This window comes from Pelophylax lessonae, assembly GCF_965119305.1.
Source record: "Pelophylax lessonae genome assembly, chromosome: 2".
Lineage (NCBI taxonomy): Eukaryota > Metazoa > Chordata > Amphibia > Anura > Ranidae > Pelophylax > Pelophylax lessonae.
The window spans coordinates 406,816,455-406,835,070 of NC_138769.1; the positions used below are offsets into that span (position 1 = coordinate 406,816,455).

Genomic DNA, 18,616 nt, shown 5'->3' on the forward strand with positions numbered 1-18,616 from the left:
GTCATGTTTTTTACGGTCAACCTTGCAATGCATAATGGGACTTGTAGTTCTGCAACAGCTGGTGGGCCACAGACTGAGCAGTTATAAGTTAGAGCTTAAATAGAGCTTCTTTTTTTTTTACTTCTAGCAGTCATATGGAGCATTAAGAGAGTAAGAGAAAAATACATATATGCAGCTGGAGAGAATTGCTTTGCAGATGTATATGCCTACATATGCACTGTCACTGTACTAATGACACAGGCAGGAAAGGGGTTAAAATTGGGGGCAATCAAGGGGTTAACTGTGTGCCTATCTGGTGCTTTAGTGTAGTGGTGGAGGTGCCGGAAACACAGGATCCATGCCTTCTGTACTGACAGAACGGTAATCTGCCTTGTTTACATAGGCAGATCGCAATTCTGCCTGTGTACAGAATGATCAGCGGGTGCTGGCGAACATCGGGTCTGCAGGACCCCCTGTGTAGAATCATATTGGGAGCGAGCTGCCATCAGCGGCCACTCACGTCTGATACATAGAAGTGCAGGATCACGTATATATACGCAATCCTGCACAGCGCAGGCGCCATGTACCAGTAAATATGCTATAGGGTGGTCAGCAAGTGGGTATTCATTTTTTTTTTCACTCAACCAGCGGGTTGAACAAAAAAAGATGATCTGGTTTTGAGGTGGATGGGGGAACCACTCCCGCTGTGCTATTGTGTTTTGATGGCGGAGAGACTATAGCCGGAGGCACTGATCATTCAGGAAAAACTCCACAGGCTGGTTGTATACAAGTCGATTGGTAGACCAACCTCTGTACAACCAGTCTGCCCATACATGGATTGAAATAAAATTAATTATGGTTCATGCATGGCTGCCCTTTGGCTCCATTCACACCATGGCAGTGTGACTGAGTGTGCAAGCTTTGTTGCACGTTTCTGCATATTCCTGTGTGTTGCATTTAGGGCAGGCCATTAATTTGCAATGGGCTGCCCTATGCATGCAAAATTAAAAAAAGATGCCTGCGCTATTTAACCACTTAAGCCCCGGAGGATTGGCTGCTCAAAGACCAGGGCCTATTTTGCGATTCGGCACTGCGTGAATTTAACGGACAATTGTGTGGTCATGCAACGCTGTACCCAAATGAAATTGACGTTTGGAATTGACTTTTTTTCCCACAAACAGAGCTTTCTTTTGGTGGTATTTGATCATCTGTGCGATTTTTACTTTCTGCGTTATAAACAAAAAAAGAGCGACAATTTTGAAAAAATAACAATATTTTTCAAATTTTTTTATATGAAATTCCCAAAAAAATGTAAACATTTTTAAAAATTTTAGGCCAATTTGTTTTCTGCTACATATGTTTGGTAAAAAAAATCGTAATAAGTGTATTTTGATTGGTTTGCGCAAAAGTTATTGGGTCTACTAACTACGGGAAAGATTTATGTCATTTTTATTTTTTATTTTTTATTTTTTTACTAGTAATGTCGGCGATCTGCGATTTTTTTTGCGGCGGACAGATCGGACCCTTGACTGACATTTTTGACACTTTTAGGGGTACCAGTGACATTACTACAGTAATCAGTGCTATAAATATGCACTGTTACTGTAAAAATGACACTGGCAGGGAAGGGGTTAACTTTATTGGTGATCAGTGGGTTAAATGTATCCCTAGGGGCATGATTCTAACTGTGGGGGGGCATGGCTTGTGATGTAACCACAGAGACATACGATCCTACATAGCCGGATCGTATGATCTCTGCAGTTACACTAAGGGAGAATGACAGGCGGCTTTGTTTACAGCGGGAGATCGCGAGTGACCGGCGAACATCGGAGCCGCCGGTCACTTGCGCGGAGATGTTAGTGAACGAGCGGGGGCGGGAGCGTGCCTCCGGCAGCGTGCGCTCGCCCCCTAGAGGCTCATGGGCAAGCGACGTAGCCCTGCGTCGTTTTGGCTGTAGGGGGCTGACTGCCGCATTAAATAGTCATGCGGCGGTCGGCAAGTGGTTAAAAAATCACGCCACAGCAAAACGCATGATAGTGTAGTGCCATGTGCTTGAATTGATACAGGTTCTCTGGTTTTATTATCTAGAACCGCCCTAAGTTTTGCCCAGGGATGGTTAAGGCTAGGACCCCAGTCAGTTTTTTATTACTGTTTGGATCCCCAAAAATCTTTTCCATTTCATATATATTATAGTTGACATAAACCTTGCAAACTTTGGTTGGATATGTAAAGAAAAGCTGCTTCACTTGCAAGAATTGCATTTTAATCTGGAATCCCAGCACTGTTGATAAATAGGCCTCAGTGGATATTTTGTAACAAAATGTCTAGAAAGAATATCACGTAAATAAATAATCTTGGTTTTATGTGTTTTTCAAATGCAAGGGATTGCTAGCATACTCTGAAAAGAAAGCAGCCACTTGCAGTCTGTTTCAGAAATACCCTCTGCAACTTGGAGTTCGAACCACATTGGTTTCCATGATAAGGTAACCTACCAACTGCAGTCATGTGTCTGAAAGAACTTAAGAAAGTTACATAAGTAATGAAAAAATAAATATATTTAGTTTTAGTATATAAAGTTGAATGAAAATGGTTTGCCAAAACTGTCAGATTTTTATGCAGACTTGCAGTACTTGAATTAATTTTTATGGCAAAAACCTCTTTGTGCAATGGTTTGGAACCGAGGGGAGAAAATCATCAACAGTTTGATTGTGAGCTAATTATTTAAAGACAATGACTTGCAAATTATCACATCCAGCTCATTTTTGTTATTTAACAGCAGGAACACCTGCATCTGCTCAAGCTGGTTCAATTAACATGAGGAGGGAACATGGAATGATGTCTTGTGATCATAGTTTCAATTTGTAACGTGTAAATCAAGGAAGATTGATTTGAATAAGCTGTCAAAATTAACGATTTCCTTGTGTTCACTTCTCAGATGAGATGTTTTCGAGTCTTCCATTTTTGGAAAAGTGTGACACATTAATTCCTTACACAATATTAGCATTTGGCTTAACAATGTCTATATGAATTTTAAAAAAATTATTCTAATGAAAATAACTTGCTGTCACTTACCTCCCAAAAAATTAGAAGAGACTCGGAGAGGCGTATACATTCGTTATTTTCCAATCTAAAAAAGTCTGCACAAAAAAGTTATAATGTTTTTAGATTTCATATTGGCATAACATTCAATAAATGTTCACTGTTTTTAATATAATGAAACTGGAACCATCTGGTAAGTACTGTAAAACGTAAAAGAAAATGTAAACCCAAGAACAAAGTTTACTAGTTCTTAAATATGGTGGATGCATTTGTTTTCTTTTTCAGACTTTTTTTTCAAAGGGTAAGCTGCAAGTAACACCCTTCCTACCAACGGGCAACAATTACTTGGCTTACTTACTGTACGTTTATGGGGCAGCAGCATTGTTACCCTAGACTGTATGTTCATAATTTGCATATAGGATTCCAAATGTTTTATATATGATTTGAATAGTTTGGGGGGTTGACAGCTTTATTATTCTGTAAAGTATGTTCCAATTATCCATCATTCATTCTTTTGTTTTCTCTGTTTTTTAACTGCAATAATCTTGCATTTTTAGCCAAGCAAGTTAAACGGCAACAATGGTCCATTTAAGAGTCTCAGATAAAAGATTTTCATAATTTGTGTACGAATTACAGTAATTTGCAGAGGCCCATCTAGAAAATTTTGAAAAAGGGCACGTCTAAACTGAAAAAATTGAACAAATGTGTTGGTCACACATGGGAACTTTTCTGTAATTCTACATCCTCACAATCAGCAGCACTAGGAAAGAAAAGCCAGTTCTAGTCCCTGAGCCTCAGGGAGTGATATCCTCCAATAGCAGGAAATATGGATCCCTGGTATCTGGCCTAGAACCTAGCTCTTAGTGTGTTTGACCTCTGTCAGTACTAGGACTCTCCAAACCTCTCAGCCCTGTACATTCAAACCTAAGGATCTATTATTTGTAGACCTAACTAGGATCGCTGATGAAAGGTTACTGTACTGAACTCATATATGCAGTAAACTCTTGAATTTGAGTTTAAATGACCTTAGGCCAATCAATTTCTGAACCTTTAGAATGCTGATGACTGTGGAATATTATTTAAAAGCTAAGTAATCTTTAGCTTGAAATACACTCCAAAAAGAATTCTTCATAATACAATAAATACAATCTGAGGAAAATTATCACAATTTGCAGCCTTGCTGATTGCTTACCTGCTCCGTGGTACAAATTCTGCATCAGTTCCATTTCATAGCCACTAACCTAAATAAATACAATACATTTAGTAAAGCATGGCTATTTATACATCAGTGTGCTGTCAATTGGTTTAAAATTGATAAATATAGACAGAAGGTTTTAGTATATTTAGATGTCAGACAACAATGTGACAGAGCCCCTCTATCAATACATAGGTACACTATATTACCAAAAGTATTGGGACGCCTGCCTTTACACGCACATCAACTTTAATGGCATATCAGACTTAGTCTGTAGGGTTAAATATTGAGTTGGCCCACCCTTTACAGCTCTAACAGCTTCAACTCTTCTGGAACCACTGTCCAAAAGGTTTAGGAGTGTGTCGTTTACCATTCTTCCACAACCACATTTGGGGGGTCAGGCACTGATGTGGACGAGAAGACCTGGCTTGCAGTCCCCACTCTATATCATCCCAAAGGTGTTCCATCGGGTTGAGGTCAGGACTCTGTGCAGGCCAGTCAAGTTCCTCCACCTCAAACTCGCTCATCCATTTTGCTATCATGTGTCCCTCTATTACTGCCTGGAGCCCCCTGCCAAGTGTTTTCACTTCCTTGTAGTAGAGAATATGCAGACCTCCCAGCCCCCATCCAAAAAGGCATTGTCCAGAGCAGGCCCAGGTACTGTTATATGAAGTAAAGAACCTCTATGAATAAGCAAATAGCAACTCCAAGAAAGCTGATATAAGTGTAACCACATTGAAAGGGCTGTGGTAATGGAGAGCTATATCATTCTGGGAAGGATATAAGCTGACAGTTAACTTTATCAGCTACCTTTTATAGTTCTTGTGATCAGATATTCTCTCTAGCTTTCTTTAAAAGAAACAGCATAGCTCTACACTTAGAAGCAGGTATAGCAAATGAGAGCATAGAGCTATGGTTATTGGCTGATCATAAACTGAAACATGCAAAAATAGGTATGCCAGCTGCTAATGTTAACTTCTGAATTGGAAACTAATAGTTCTCTGACTGCCATACTATGGTGAATTCACTCTGACATTCCTTATTTGCATGCTTGTTCTATGCCTCAAAATATTCAGATTACAGGCAGCATTTAAACTGTAAATTCAACAATAATAGCCCCTCATTTCCCTCAATATAGCTTCCTTTAAAGGGTTAAGAGAAGCTTGACATGTCAGATCACTTATCTGCCATTAGCTGTACATTGCTTCTCAAAATTTCAAGCATGTCCTTGGCCGCCACATCTCATATACAGTATATATATATAAAAGCAATTGATTTTGAAATAGCCCCTGGTTAAAAAATGTACCTGTCAATGAATTCTGAATGATCTCAGAAACATCTAAAACTAATGTCAGACTGATGAAAACTAATGTCAGATTAATGCTGTCAACACAAGCCTAGAGGTCATCGATACAGGCCCCTAAACAGGCTGTTTTAGATTTTTTTGCACGGTGTTCATTTATAAATGACCTTTATTCATATAGTTGGTTAGTATGCTCAAAGATTCTTGAGACCAGAGTTCATGTCTCAGGGAGTGTATCAGAACAGTGAGCCATCAGTTATAGAGACAGTTGTCTCTACTTACTATACAACTTCTAATGTCAAGCAGGAAGTTTGTAATATACCATACAATGAATCACAGCTTGTAAGGGTAAGCCCAATGTGTGCAATTATGAGAAGACCATTGCATGCACATACACATGTTTCTGAGCGTAAACTCACTGTAAGACACATATTAGCATGCATGTGCTTAATCTAGAGCATGCGCCACATGGCATTAAACTTTAAAATAAATTTGCTGTTTTAAAAAAAAAAACAATATGTGTATTGTTGGAAGGCTCATGCACAAGACAAGGCGCATGATGTCCTGAGCTCCATCCCGTGCATGTGCAGAAGGACATTTTGCAGAATGTTTTAATAGTGATGTATGGTCAATATTATCTTTGGATCTACTGATTATTTGATCTCATGGCAGTAAATAAAAAGATTTAATGTCAGTCAATACGTTAAAGAACTAACACTAAGGAGAAAATATACAGCATGTGTTACTCATTGCCGTGTATTGAAAAATTGACCATAAGAGACCTGAAAGGTTTAACGGGACCTGGGTTATAGGCAACAAGACTGATCATTAAAGTTCTATGTTGGCATCTCAAGGACCCAAAGCACTTGACAAGGCAGCCAAAATCACTAAGTACCTCAGCTTAATAACATCACTTGATTTTTCTAGCTTCTTCTTTACATTATCTTGAAAATTAATACATTACTGAATGCAAGAGACTGCAGTTAGTATAATGTAAGGTTACAAGGTTGAAAATGAATCTGGGGACATCCTACTGAACACACCCACTTTATTCACACCCAAAAAACACACTCTCATTTGTAGCCACATACACAATATCATGCCCCCATTTTTAACACCATCTGAAACAGTTGGTTGCAAGTTTTTGGAATGCCATACAGATATTTAAGACATACAGAAAAAATGCCTTGGGCACCACGATTAGAGAAGTGATAGGTGGAGAATTGTGGCAAAATGATCACTTGCACAACTTGGGCCAACCTGAGCCTACTTTTCTCTAGAACATCTCTACATCTTGTATGTATGTACTAACTTACAATTTTTAACAACAGAGCACATCTTTTAACATGTAACACATCTTATATTATATGACTTATAGTGGTTTGGATTGCCTCACCTCTCCATCCAAGTGCAGAATATTTGCTTGACTGTGGTCACTAATTGAACTTGGTTGGCAGTACGTTCTCAACAATTGGGGTAGCAAGCCATCAACCCATCTAAAAAAATAAAACGTCATAGTAAAATAAAGTAGTTCTAAATACTGACATTTCTTTCCCTTCATGCATTCTTTGCCTGAAGGGGAAAAAAGAAACGTCTGTATCCAGCTCCCCACCAAAACCCCCCCTAATACTTATCTGAGGTCCATTGTGATCCAGCGATGTGCATGAAAGAATTCTAATAATTTACCAGCATATTATAACCAAACCAGTTTTTGGCCATACAGAACACAATTTTACTGCATGATCACTTTCAAGGGGACCCTATGATAATTGTTAGAGATCCAATCTGAAAGTATCATTTGAAAGAAAACAGTTTTGGCTTGTAAATTATGATCTTATAACAGTTATCAGTAATATAATTAGGCTGACAAAATTAAATGTAAAGATTTTTAAATATATACATTTATGGGATTTTAAAATTTGCTTCTTTATGATATATATATATATATATATATATATATATATATATATATATATATATATATATACACACACGCAGTAAAACCTTGGATTGAGAGGTAACTTGGTTTGAGAGCGTTTTGCAAGACAAGCAGATTTATTTTAAAATCTTGACTTGATAAACAAGCAATGTCTTGATATACAAATAGCATCATGTCACAACTGAGTATGAAAGAGAAGAGAGGAGTCTCTAAGTATAGCAATATGGCTACATTTAATGAACGTACAACATTTAGCAACTCACATGTTTGATGATTAAAACAAGTACATCTAAGTATGCAGGCACCTTGGGTAAAGCTGTCCACATAGACCATCCTCGGCACCGCCATCAAGGTTAATCCCTTCCACACTGCGCTCCACGGGCGATTCAAGCCTCTCTTTCAGATCACTCTACTGCAGGGTAGTCTTTCCGGTCACAACTGCAGACTGACAGCGGCGAGAGCCGGTGGTGAGGAGGATGGTCTTCGTGGACAGTTTTACCCCGGATGCCTGCATTCCTAGATGTGCCTCTTTAAATCATCAACCATGTGAGTTGCTAAATGTTGAACCTTCATTAAATGTATCCATATTGCTACACTTGCTTCTTTTATTATACTCTGTAGTTCCTGCTGGATTTCGCTTCTAATCCCCTTTGTGGAGGCTGCCATTTGTGGATTGGACATTTTTATGGTTATGCAACCTATTACATTCTTGTAATCTTTTTATATGGACTATAAACTGAAGGAATTATGAATAAATGATTGTGGAACTAATCATCTGTGTTTCCATTATTTCTTATAGGGAAATTCACTTTGCTATAAGAGTGCTTTGGATTACAAGCAGGATTCAGGAATGAATTATGCACGCAATCCAAGGCTTTACAATATATATATATATTATAAAAGTCCTCTGCTTAGTTGGGTCTCTATCCCTTTTTTATTGAAAGATGCACTGCAGTATGAGATGTGGTATTGCAGATTATCCTCATTAGTCTAGTTGCTGAGACGATGCCAGGACATGCACTATGGGATTTGAATGTGGCAAACCACTCCTTGGAAGATCAGATAATGCAGAGGAAGCAGCAGCTCTGCTGTATCAGATCTTATAAGTTAAACTGGCCATACACTAGAGGAATTTTGTTCAAAACTTTGTTTTAGGAACTGAATACTTTTAAAATCAAGTCATTGTATTTACTTTTAAAATTTTCATAAAAATAGACGTACAAACATTTCTTTAAAAAACTACTAGCGTATGGCCAACATACACCTCCCACATGCAAGAAAATGGCCTATGCCTTTCTTTTTCATGGTTCCTTTTTCAGAATGTCTCTGTGCAGCTGTGTCCCTGCTCCCACAATGCCATTTTGAAAATGTATGCCCTCCTGGGCATGCATGAGATAAAGCACAGGACATCATGCGCCTCATCTCATGCATGAGCCATACAACAATGCACATATTGTTTTTTTTTTAAAGTTTAATGCCATTTGGCGCATGCACTAGATGAAGCGCATGCTTAGCGCATGCATGTGCAGTATGGGAATACTGTGAGATTTCACAGCTTCGGTATGGGATCTCTTTGTAAGTACCAGTGACGTTTTCTTCCCAGGGGACATCTGTGTGGCCTGGGCTACGTCACTAGTGCGTTCAGAGGAACAAGCACATGGACACAAAAAGGTAAGTAAAGTAAAAAAAAAAGGTGGAATGTTCTGTTTTAAAGGTATATTTTACCCGATATTACTCTCAGCTTTGTCATTCAGACGTTAGATTATAGCTATTTCCATTTCCACAAGTTTGCGGCAGTGTTATAATACTCTCTTTTACTTACCCCCTGCCAAACAGATAAGTGGGCCATCCATGCCCACTACCTTTCCCTCATTTACTCATTTTTAATAAATAGCACTTTCAATCTTTTCATACAAAACAGGAACCCCCAGGCTTAATGTGCTTCAGGGCCTTGTGGTTTTAGTTATGCCTCTGTCAATGTGTATTTCTCGGCCATACCGGTAAATGCAGCATTCTGCAAAATCAAGCTATCTGTGTTTCACTGTATGTCTTACCTAATGTTTACTGATAGGAAGTAACAATAAACAACTCTTTGACATATTCCCTAGTCTATTTAGTATAACATTTGAAGTAACAACTAGATTGCTCCTGGCTATTCCTGTGTGTTTAGAGTTTGGAAGCTTAGAGAAATGGTAACTGATCTTGACAGAGACAATTCCTAAGAGATGTGAACTGGTGTACAGACTATGTAAGAAATAAAATAAATCCCAAAGGAATTGCAACTTTGCAAACAAGGCTACCAAAAGAACAAACAGAGGAGTTGTGGAAATCATACTGAGAGGTATATTCCCATGACCGCATGGCCACAAGAGTGGCCACATTGAAGGTTACATCATGTATTAGCAAACAAAAATCAATGTACAAGCCCTTTTACGTTTGACCAAAGTAGTTCAAAGAAAAAAAGGATTAATCATAAAAAACATGCTTGGCAGAGAGGCCTACATTTTTTTTTATGCCTTATGCTATAAAGCTATAAGGCATAAATAGCTTGATGTTTACCTAATTGTTATAAAATAAGCCTGTCACTGAGGTACAAAATTTGATACCTGAAGCAAGAGGCAACCACACTATATGCTGTTAACTTTAGGAAATGTCCTTCTTTTCTGTGCTTTGCTTAACCACTTTTCACACGGTCCGCCTCCGCAGGCGGATCCGTGTTGCTCAGCGGGGATCGATCCGCGATCCCCGCTGAGCCGGGCGGATGACAGCTCTGTCTCCGCTTGCAGAGCGGAGAGGGAGGTGTCTCAGCACCCGCTGCCCTCTATGGGGGATCGGATGCGCTCCGCTCAGATTACTGAACGGATGGAAAAATAGGGTTTCCATCCATCCAGATTTCAGCACAGGATCGGATGCGGATGGCAGCGGGTGTCAGCGGAGGTGTCTCCGCTGACACCCGCTGCCCCATAGAGCTGCATGGAGGATCCGATCAGATCCGCCTAAAAAACTGACAGGCGGATCTGATCGGACCGCCGGTGTGAAAGAGCCCTAAGACCGGAAGGATTTGTCCCCTTAATGACCAGGCCCTATTTTGGATTCGGCACTGCGTAAATTTAATGGACAATTGCGTGGTCGTGCGATGATGTACCTAAATAAAATTGATTTCCTTTTTTTCCAACAAATAGAGCTTTCTTTTGGTAGTATTTGATCACCTGTGCGATTTTTATTTTTTGCGCTATAAACAAAAAAAGATCAACAATTTTGGAAAAAAAAAACAATATTTTTCACATTCTGCTATATGACATTCTCAAAAAAAATAAAAAATAAAAAATGTTTAACATTTTAGGCCAATTTGTTTTCTGCTACATATTTTTGGAACAAAACAGCTACTGTCTGGTGTTCAGGAGGGGGTCCTGCCGCTTCCTGATTGCCTTTTTTTGTCTGTTTGTTTTATTCTATTTTTTTCTGAACAATAGTTTATAATGGGGCTAATGCACCTAAATCCGAGCCAAAGGTTTGACTTAAATAGCTTAGTTTCACAGGAGGTGCCACCTGTCAATTCAGCAAGCTACCTTAAATTTGCAGCAGCCATGACACAAAACACTGGGGCTGCAGCAGATGAACAGCCTCCAGGTGTATTTTACACATTAAGTGGGCGGCAAGGAGGTGGTGAAACCACTGCTCAGCCGTCTGCCACCCACAGCCAACCCAGTGTAAGTGGCCTTAGGAATGTGCAAAACAACAATTAGGGGAATTTTGCACTGGCCAGTAAGATAAAATAAACAATGTATCGATGTGAAAATGTTATGCTCTTAGCTTAGCGATGTAAATAAATTGTAGCAATGAATTACATGGAGATTGTTCTGTGAATGACGGCACACAAAGAAAGTTTTCATAGTTTCACACTATATTTGTGTATCTTTATTCACAGATTAATTTAAAGTATAACTAGAGGCAAACTTTTTTGGGGGATAGAGGGGAGAGGTATTAAACACCTATCAGGTTTTAACTGCTATCTGTGCCCCTGCTATATGTGCCCCTGTTAGGGAGATTTGCCCTCTCTACAGGTCCCTCTCAAAAAATTAGCATATTGTGATAAAGTTCATTATTTTCTGTAATGTACTGATAAACATTAGACTTTCATATATTTTAGATTCATTACACACAACTGAAGTAGTGCAAGCCTTTTATTGTTTTAATATTGATGATTTTGGCATACAGCTCATGAAAAACCAAAATTCCTATCTCAAACAATTAGCATATCATGAAAAGGTTCTCTAAACGAGCTATTAACCTAATCATCTGAATCAACTAATTAACTCTAAACACCTGCAAAAGATTCCTGAGACTTTTAAAAACTCCCAGCCTGGTTCATTACTCAAAACCGCAATCATGGGTAAGACTGCCGACCTGACTGCTGTCCAGAAGGCCATCATTGACACCCTCAAGCAAGAGGGTAAGACACAGAAAGAAATTTCTGAACGAATAGGCTGTTCCCAGAGTGCTGTATCAAGGCACCTCAGTGGGAAGTCTGTGGGAAGGAAAAAGTGTGGCAGAAAACGCTGCACAACGAGAAGAGGTGACCGGACCCCGAGGAAGATTGTGGAGAAGGACCGATTCCAGACCTTGGGGGACATGCGGAAGCAGTGGACTGAGTCTGGAGTAGAAACATCTAGAGCCACCGTGTACAGGCGTGTGCAGGAAATGGGCTACAGGTGCCGCATTCCCCAGGTCAAGCCACTTTTGAACCAGAAACAGCGGCAGAAGCGCCTGACCTGGGCTACAGAGAAGCAGCACTGGACTGTTGCTCAGTGGTCCAAAGTACTTTTTTCGGATGAAAACAAATTTTGCATGTCATTCGGAAATCAAGGTGCCAGAGTCTGGAGGAAGACTGGGGAGAGGGAAATGCCAAAATGCCTGAAGTCCAGTGTCAAGTACCCACAGTCAGTGATGATCTGGGGTGCCATGTCAGCTGCTGGTGTTGGTCCACTGTGTTTTATCAAGGGCAGGGTCAATGAAGCTAGCTATCAGGAGATTTTGGAGCACTTCATGCTTCCATCTGCTGAAAAGCTTTATGGAGATGAAGATTTCATTTTTCAGCACGACCTGGCACCTGCTCACAGTGCCAAAACCACTGGTAAATGGTTTACTGACCATGGTATTACTGTGCTCAATTGGCCTGCCAACTCTCCTGACCTGAACCCCATAGAGAATCTGTGGGATGTTGTGAAGAGAAAGTTGAGAGACGCAAGACCCAACACTCTGGATGACCTCAAGGCCGCTATTGAAGCATCCTGGGTCTCCATACACCTCAGCAGTGCCACAGGCTGATTCCCTCCATGCCACGCCGCATTGAAGCAGCCATTTCTGCAAAAGGATTCCCGACCAAGTATTGAGTGCATAACTGAACATAATTATTTGAAGGTTGACTTTTTTTGGATTAAACACACTTTTTTTATTGGTCGGATGAAATATGCTAATTTTTTGAGATAGGAATTTTGGTTTTTCATGAGCTGTATGCCAAAATCATCAATATTAAAACAATAAAAGGCTTGCACTACTTCAGTTGTGTGTAATGAATCTAAAATATATGAAAGTCTAATGTTTATCAGTACATTACAGAAAATAATGAACTTTATCACAATATGCTAATTTTTTGAGAGGGACCTGTATTTATACTGTTTATCATTATTAAGGATGATCGAACTTTTGAAAAGTTCAGTTCGGCCAGAACATCCAAACTTCCCGAAAGTTCGGCCCGGATTTCAGAACCCCATTGAAATCAATGGGACCCGAACTTCGGTAATCAAAAAACACAATTTTTAAGCCCTAAAACCCAATAAATGCCCCTAAAAAGTACCTAGGGTTCTGGGTCATGCCCCATTAACTATTAATCACACAAAAAAAGTTCTTAAAAATTGTAATTTTTGATAAAAAAGCCAATTATTGAAAAAAAAAAGAGAGATTTTTTTTTATTTTGACTTTGGATTTAGTATCTGGGGGGTCTAAAAGGTGTACATGTGAAGTTTCAGCTCTGTAGCATGTCCAGAACCATGAAAAAAAAAAGATAATTTTTCAGTAGAACAGGGATGTGGGACCCTCCTTTAACACCTATATGATCTTTTTTTTCTGGTTCTGGACATGCTACAGAGCTGAAACTTCACAGATACACCTTTTAGACCCCCCAGACACAAAATCACACAAAAAAGTTCTTAAAGATTTTCATTTTTGATAAAAAAGCCAATTATTGAAAAATTAAAAAAAAGAGAGAGATTTTTTGATTTCTACTTTGGATTTAGTATCTGGGGGGTCTAAAAAGTGTACATGTGAAGTTTCAGCTCTGTAGCATGTCCAGAACCAGAAAAAAAAAAAAAAGATTGTTTGTATTAGAAAACTTTCATATCTTCACCAATATGGCTTATCGGTTTTCACACCTTGCCGGTTTATTAGAAGGCATTTTTTTGGGTTCTTTGCAGTCAGGAAAAACATCTGAACTTGTGTATAGTGGTACTGTGCACAAGTTCTGATGTTTTGCCTGCCTCCAAAAACCCCCAAAAAATGCCAGCAAAAACACACCTGGGAATTTTTTTTTTTTGACGCTAGCGTTTTTTTGGGCAATTTTAGGGGTTCTTTTGAGGCAGGCAAAACATCTGAACTTGTGTATAGTGGTGTATATACACACATCCATATATTTATATACACACCTAGACATATATAGGTGTGATAGTAGCAGAAATATATGCTTGCGTAAATGAAATCATTTAAAGTAATATATTTCTGCTACTATCACACCTATATATGTCTAGGTGTGTATATAAATATATGTATGTGTGTATATATACCACTATACACAAGTTCAGATGTTTTGCCTGCCTCAAAAGAACCCAAAAAAATGCCAAAAAAACGCTAGCGTCAAAAAAAAAATGCCCAGGTGTGTTTTTGCTGGCATTTTTTGGGGGTTTTTGGAGGCAGGCAAAACATCTGAACTTGTGCACAGTACCACTATACACAAGTTCAGATGTTTTACCTGACTGCAAAGAACCCAAAAAAATGCCTGCTTTGAAACCGGCAAGGTGTGAAAACCGAGGAGAGAAGCTAACCCCCTGAGCTGAAAGTTTTCTAATACATACAATCCTTTTTTTTCTGGTTCTGGACATGCTACAGAGCTGAAACTTCACAGGTACACCTTTTAGACCCCCCAGACACAAAATCACACAAAAAAGTTCTTAAAAATTGTCATTTTTGATAAAAAAAGCCAATTATTGAAAAAATTTAAAAAAAAAAAAAAGAGATTTTTTGATTTCTACTTTGGATTTAGTATCTGGGGGGTCTAAAAAGTGTACATGTGAAGTTTCAGCTCTGTAGCATGTCCAGAACCATAAAAAAAAGATTGTTTGTATTAGAAAACTTTCAGATCTTTACCAATATGGCTTCTTGGTTTTCACACCTTGCCGGTTTAATAGAAGGCATTTTTTTGGGTTCTTTGCAGTCAGGAAAAACATCTGAACTTGTGTATAGTGGTACTGTGCACAAGTTCAGATGTTTTGCCTGCCTCCAAAAACCCCCAAAAAATGCCAGCAAAAACACACCTGGGCATTTTTTTTTTGGACGCTAGCGTTTTTTTGGCAGTTTTTTGGGTTCTTTTGAGGCAGGCAAAACATCTGAACATGTGTATAGGGGGTATATATACACATATATGTCTGAATATATACCCCTAGACATATATAGGTGTGATAGTAGCAGAAATATATTACTGTAAATGATTTCATTAGCGCAAGCATTTATTTCTGCTACTATCACACCTATATATGTCTAGGGGTATATATTCAGACATATATGTGTATATATACCCCCTATACACATGTTCAGATGTCATGTCTGACATCAAACATGTCCTCAAAAAAGCACTGGCAGTGGCAGCCCCTGCAGTATAAAAAATGCTTGGCTGGTGAGAAGCCATATGGGTGTGCCGAAGCAATTCAGGGAAATGATCATTTCTCTATAGCGGTCACCCTGCTATGGAAGGGTTTTGTCACCCTGCCATAGCAGTCACTGCCAGTTAACCCTACACTACACTACGGTCCCCTTACACTTAACACTTTCTCTACAGAAACTAAATTTTTGAAGCTAACTTAAGTGTAAAGGAGCACTCTAACTACACTAGATATCCCTTTCCTCACACTAATAAATAGCTAAATGACACTTTTAAAGTAAAATTAACAGAACTGCTTCCACTCTCTTCCATGTCCAGTATAACAATGCTAGGAATATGGCGGTGGCGATCTTATATACTGGGGGGCGTATTCACTAATGATTGGTCTAGGGACCCCCTAGTCACTCCAATCACATTCCTAGCATTCTCATGCCCCCTCAATTGGCTTTTGCTAATGGTTGTGGTCCAATCACGGGCTTTTAAGGCCCATTTCCTGAAGCATTGCATTTTGGGCGGTTCTGGTTGCCGAATTCTGAACTTTTTGGGCAAAAAGTTCTAAATTCGGCCGAACCTCAAACACCCAATGTTCGGGCCGAACCGATGGTCGACCCGAACTGTTCGATCATCCCTAATCATTATCATCAAAAGTGAAAATAGAAGAAAATACCAAATTTTTACTTTTCCCCAGAACAGGAATAGCGGGGATATCTTTCAATGGGGACACTAGTTCTAGCGACCCTGGTGACAACTAGAGATTCCCTCACTTTTCTCTCACTTTATGTTTTGGTTATTGGACAGGAGTGAAGGGAAATCTCACAAATAGTACACAAATGGCAATAATAAACCTTACAGGGGTCATAAATCTTTGTCACAGTGATTGTAACCTTAAGAAGTGTTCAAAACCGGTTTCAATAGTTTAATCCAATGTTACCATTAACCTAGGTTTTTTTTATTTATTTTAACTTGCCTGTAATACATTTTCTGCTTGTAAAAGAGTAGGTCTCGTAATGGCTGTATGCCCCCGAGCGATTCACGGACCTGCTGGTGGGCGTGTACACAGTGGGGCACTATTATGTCATTGGAGGAAGTGACATTTGCCGCAGGGTGTCTGTGTTTCATTGGTAATGAAACGCAAGCATACCCGGCAGTTACGCTGGGGGTGAGAAGCTGCTGGAGGGGAATCCATAGCAACTAAAGCCAGGGGGAGGAATGAGACGCAGTTGTGTACTGACTACGGAAAGGTACAGGCACACTGTTTCATTTAGTCTGATCCTCAATGTAACTATTTAACAGTTTGCATCAGTTCAGTTTCTTCTTACCCATGGCTTTTATTCATGAATCCGAGCAACTGACCAGGTTGGAGAGCCTCAGTATAAACCATGTCAATCTTGATCTTTTTGCCTTCATCTTTAAGTTTCTCCACAAAGACTTTTATGCATGTGGTCTTCCCACATCCTGCAGGCCCTGTCACCAAAACCTTAACAAAAAAGAGTTAAAACAGTGTACCTGGTATTCAAGTCAGTTCATTTCAATGTCATAGACCTGTCTTAGGATCTATGCAATAATATTAACATTTCACAGCATCTTTTTGGAATATGTGATTATCATGTTCACTTCCATCTTGGCCATAATTAATCTCTTAAGTGAGATAAACTTTAAATAATTAAAGGGTCGGCTTGCAAACACATATTCTTCACCACCCAGAGGATATAGCTATGTTTCCATGCAAAATGTCCAAGCTTCTTCTTTTTTTGAGATTACATCGCCATCATTCCCAAAGGCTACTCCTGATTTAGCTTTGCAAGCTGGTGATGTTTCCTGATAACATACAAGACACTCATACTTCATGGATATGTTGCCTACAGCAAAAGCAATCATTTCAATAACTTTGATGATGCATTCAAATTAGTCATGATGAGCTACATCTGTACTTACTGTTTGGTATTTTGGTGCCAGCTGAACCAGATGGGAAACGTTGGATACAAATGTGTTACTGGGAAAAATATGACATTTCTCTGCAGCTTTTATTATGGCACTCGGGACACTGGTTTCTCCCGTACATTCAGATGCAGGAACCTGCCGGCCAGGACCATATTTTGCAGCAATGACTGCAGGGAGCAGACCATCTGGAGCCAAAGACATAACAGATTTAGTGGCAGGAATAGTTTATATTACAGCATACTAAAAAAAAGCTAATTTACAGAAAATAGCCTCTTCTTTTTAAATATACGCTTCTATTGCTGGCTTATTAATTACCGCTGTGAGACTACAGGAATAATGCATGGTGTGCTTAATTTATAACTTACACAACATTTATGAACACAAGTGTGCATGAACAAACTATATTTTTACAGAACATCATAGAATGTACACTATTAAAATGTAACTATGCAAGACTAAATGCATGTTATTTATGATGTGCAAGATATATTTTTGTACATACAGAAATTAGGTTCTAGGGCTTAAATTCAAACCCTTTAAATCAAATTTCTTGCATAGAATCAGTCTTGGCAAATTGTTTGTGTTTCTGTTGAATTTCTGTTTTATAGCCTAAAGAATAATTGGAGAGTAGGTTGGTTATTAAGTAACCTTACAAATAAATATTTTTTTTGTACAAAAGAAAACCAAATAGAAATTTTAAATAAAATCTATATACATTAGTTATGCTTTGGATGCACTAGTAATTATTAACCACTTCCATACAGAGCAGTTACATTTCATTGCCCAGACCAATTTTCAGCTTTCAGCGCTCTCACACTTTGAATGATAATTACTCAGTCATACAACACTGTACCCAATCAAATTTTTTATCATTTTTTTCACACAGATAGAGCTTTTTTTTGGTAGTATTTAATCACCATTGGGTTTTTTATTTGTTGCGATACAAGTGAAAAAAGAGCAAACATTTTGAAAAAAACACATTTTGTTTTAGTTTCTATTATAAAATTTTGCAAATAAGTAATTTTTTTTCATAAATTTGGGCCAAAATGCATAATTCTACATATCTTTGGTAAAAATATCCCAAATTAGTGGTTATTATTTAGTCTGTGTGAAAGTTATAGTCTACAAGCTATGGTGCCAATCATTGAAAATTGATCACACCTGATGTACCGATGGCCTATCTCATTTCTTGAGGCCCTGAAATGTCAGGACAGTACAAATCCCCCCCTAAATGTCCCCTTTTTTTGGAAAGTAGACATTCCTGGGTATTTAGTAAGAGGCATGGTGAGT

General features: G+C 38.8%; 1 protein-coding gene across 1 annotated transcript in view; it reads right to left on the minus strand.

Moving 5' to 3' along the window:
- Nucleotides 1-18,616, minus strand: part of LOC309548132 (uncharacterized protein) — a 707,228-nt gene that overhangs the window by 456,848 nt on the left and 231,764 nt on the right. Inside the window, exons 48-52 of the mRNA XM_082248097.1 lie at nt 17,321-17,511; nt 16,705-16,862; nt 6,913-7,012; nt 4,211-4,259; nt 3,052-3,116 (exon numbers count right to left, since the gene is read on the minus strand). Of these exons, the coding sequence (XP_082104223.1) occupies nt 3,052-3,116; nt 4,211-4,259; nt 6,913-7,012; nt 16,705-16,862; nt 17,321-17,511 (563 nt within the window). The remainder of the gene's footprint in view (nt 1-3,051; nt 3,117-4,210; nt 4,260-6,912; nt 7,013-16,704; nt 16,863-17,320; nt 17,512-18,616) is intronic.